The 1,797-nt window shown below is 42.8% G+C and overlaps 1 protein-coding gene across 1 annotated transcript in view; it reads right to left on the minus strand.

The window, feature by feature from the left end:
* The window catches only part of LOC101846362 (zinc finger ZZ-type and EF-hand domain-containing protein 1), a gene marked incomplete in the record, with an annotated part of 86,668 nt that overhangs the window by 21,625 nt on the left and 63,246 nt on the right, over positions 1–1,797 (minus strand). The window contains 2 exon segments of the mRNA XM_013084372.2: positions 49–177; positions 1,232–1,285. Of these exon segments, the coding sequence (XP_012939826.1) occupies positions 49–177; positions 1,232–1,285 (183 nt within the window).

The raw sequence follows: 1,797 nt of genomic DNA on the forward strand, positions 1-1,797 counted from the left end.
GAGAGAGAGAGAGAGAGAGAGAGAGAGAGAGAGAGAGAAAGTAAGTACCGTGTGCCTCTTGCGAGTCCTGAGGTCCACCAGCAGAGTCTGGTACTTGTCTGGGAAATGTTTGAGCACCACGCCACGCTGTGGCTCCACACTAGAGCTGTAGTCCACCAGGGTCCCAGTGGTCAGTACCTGTGGACACACACACACATACACACAGATAAAGACACATCCTGCCTCACTGTAGCTCTGCTTTTGTCCACCGGGTGCTGCTGGTCAGTATCTGCAGATACACACTCGCACAAAATTGATGAACACAGACATGTGCACTTACAACACTTTAAATGTTCATATGCACACAAAAAACATATTATATAAACATTCATAGAGATAGATGCAGACTATGTAATTTCTACTGTTGGTTCATACATTACGAGAGACAGAAAAGCTCTTTTAAGACCTAACTGTGCAAAAATTACAGCTTTATCAAACATGTCATGACATATCAAGACTTCAACTGCATATGTATTACACACTACACCACTGGCACAATACAGACCATGTTGGAAGTGGACAGCTTCAAACCTGCTTCTCTTTGCCGACAAGCGTTCTATCAGAAACGCAGAGACACTCACTCAAGAAAATTTCTTTCTTAATCGGAACCCATGTCAATTACATTACAGCCACAATTGTTAGTTTGTGCCTTGCTGACATAAACAAAACTAAACCTAAAAATACTAAGAGCTAACCAAAGGTCTTGAGTCAATTTTTCTCTACAGAAATCAAAACTTCCTCATGACTCACTTGCCGGCCAGTTTTGTGAAACAATAATTAAAAAGTTGCTTGTTAAGATTAAGTTGACCAGACATTTTGTCTCTACAAAACTTTTCAGAGTCTGGCTCTTTACCCAGGAAATGTCTTTGTTATTGTTGTCTATCTGAGCTGAAGCAATGCCTGTTGTCATGACATCTTGGCTTGGTGTGAATAATGTTATCCTTCTTTCACACAATGTCCACTGCCATGGCAACAAGCTTTCTTCAAGTGGTAACTGTTCATGTTGTCAATTTAAGCTCAAGCAAAGTCTGATAACAAAAAGATGCCTTGGAATGGTAACTATTGCTGTTGTCGATCTAAGCTCAAGTAATGAGCGCTGTCACGGCAATGAACTTGCTTTCTAAAGAGATAAGACAGAAAAACTACAGGGAAGGGCTACATACGTCATGGCTGAGAAGAGAAAGTGACTTACCTCAGGAAATCCTGCAATGACGAACATGGGGAAGATGGAAGACACAGTCACCGTCTGCGGGAAAAAATCAAAGAGTGAGTGAATGAATGAGAGAGACAGAGAGTAAGTGAGTAAGCAAATGAGTGAATGAGGGAGAAAGGGAGTGAGCCAGAAAGAGACAGAGAGTAAGAGAGTAAGAGAGAGAGAGAGAGAAAGAGAGAGAGAGAGAGAGAGAGAGAGAGAGAGAGAGAAAGAGAGAGAGAGGGGGGAGAGAGGAAAGAATGAGTAAAATAGTGAGTGAGCAAGTGAATGAGTGTGTCAGTAAGTGGGTGAGTGAGTGAAAGAGTAAGTATCATAGGGAGTATGTATCTGTACAACTAGGTTTTTCTGAAGGAGGGTCCTACTCTGTTCCAAGCTCTGACCTACAGCCGATGAACCCTTGACTCACAACCCACGAAAACTGACTGACCTCTGACCCACGTCAATCCCAGCCTCTTGCTCGATAGATTCCTGGCGCACGTTTCATGGATCCCCAAACTACGATATACAGTGCCCTGACCCATGATCATCACACTAGTCTCTAATAC

Source organism: Aplysia californica, unplaced genomic scaffold (genome assembly GCF_000002075.1).
Source record: "Aplysia californica isolate F4 #8 unplaced genomic scaffold, AplCal3.0 scaffold00287, whole genome shotgun sequence".
Classification (NCBI taxonomy): domain Eukaryota; kingdom Metazoa; phylum Mollusca; class Gastropoda; order Aplysiida; family Aplysiidae; genus Aplysia; species Aplysia californica.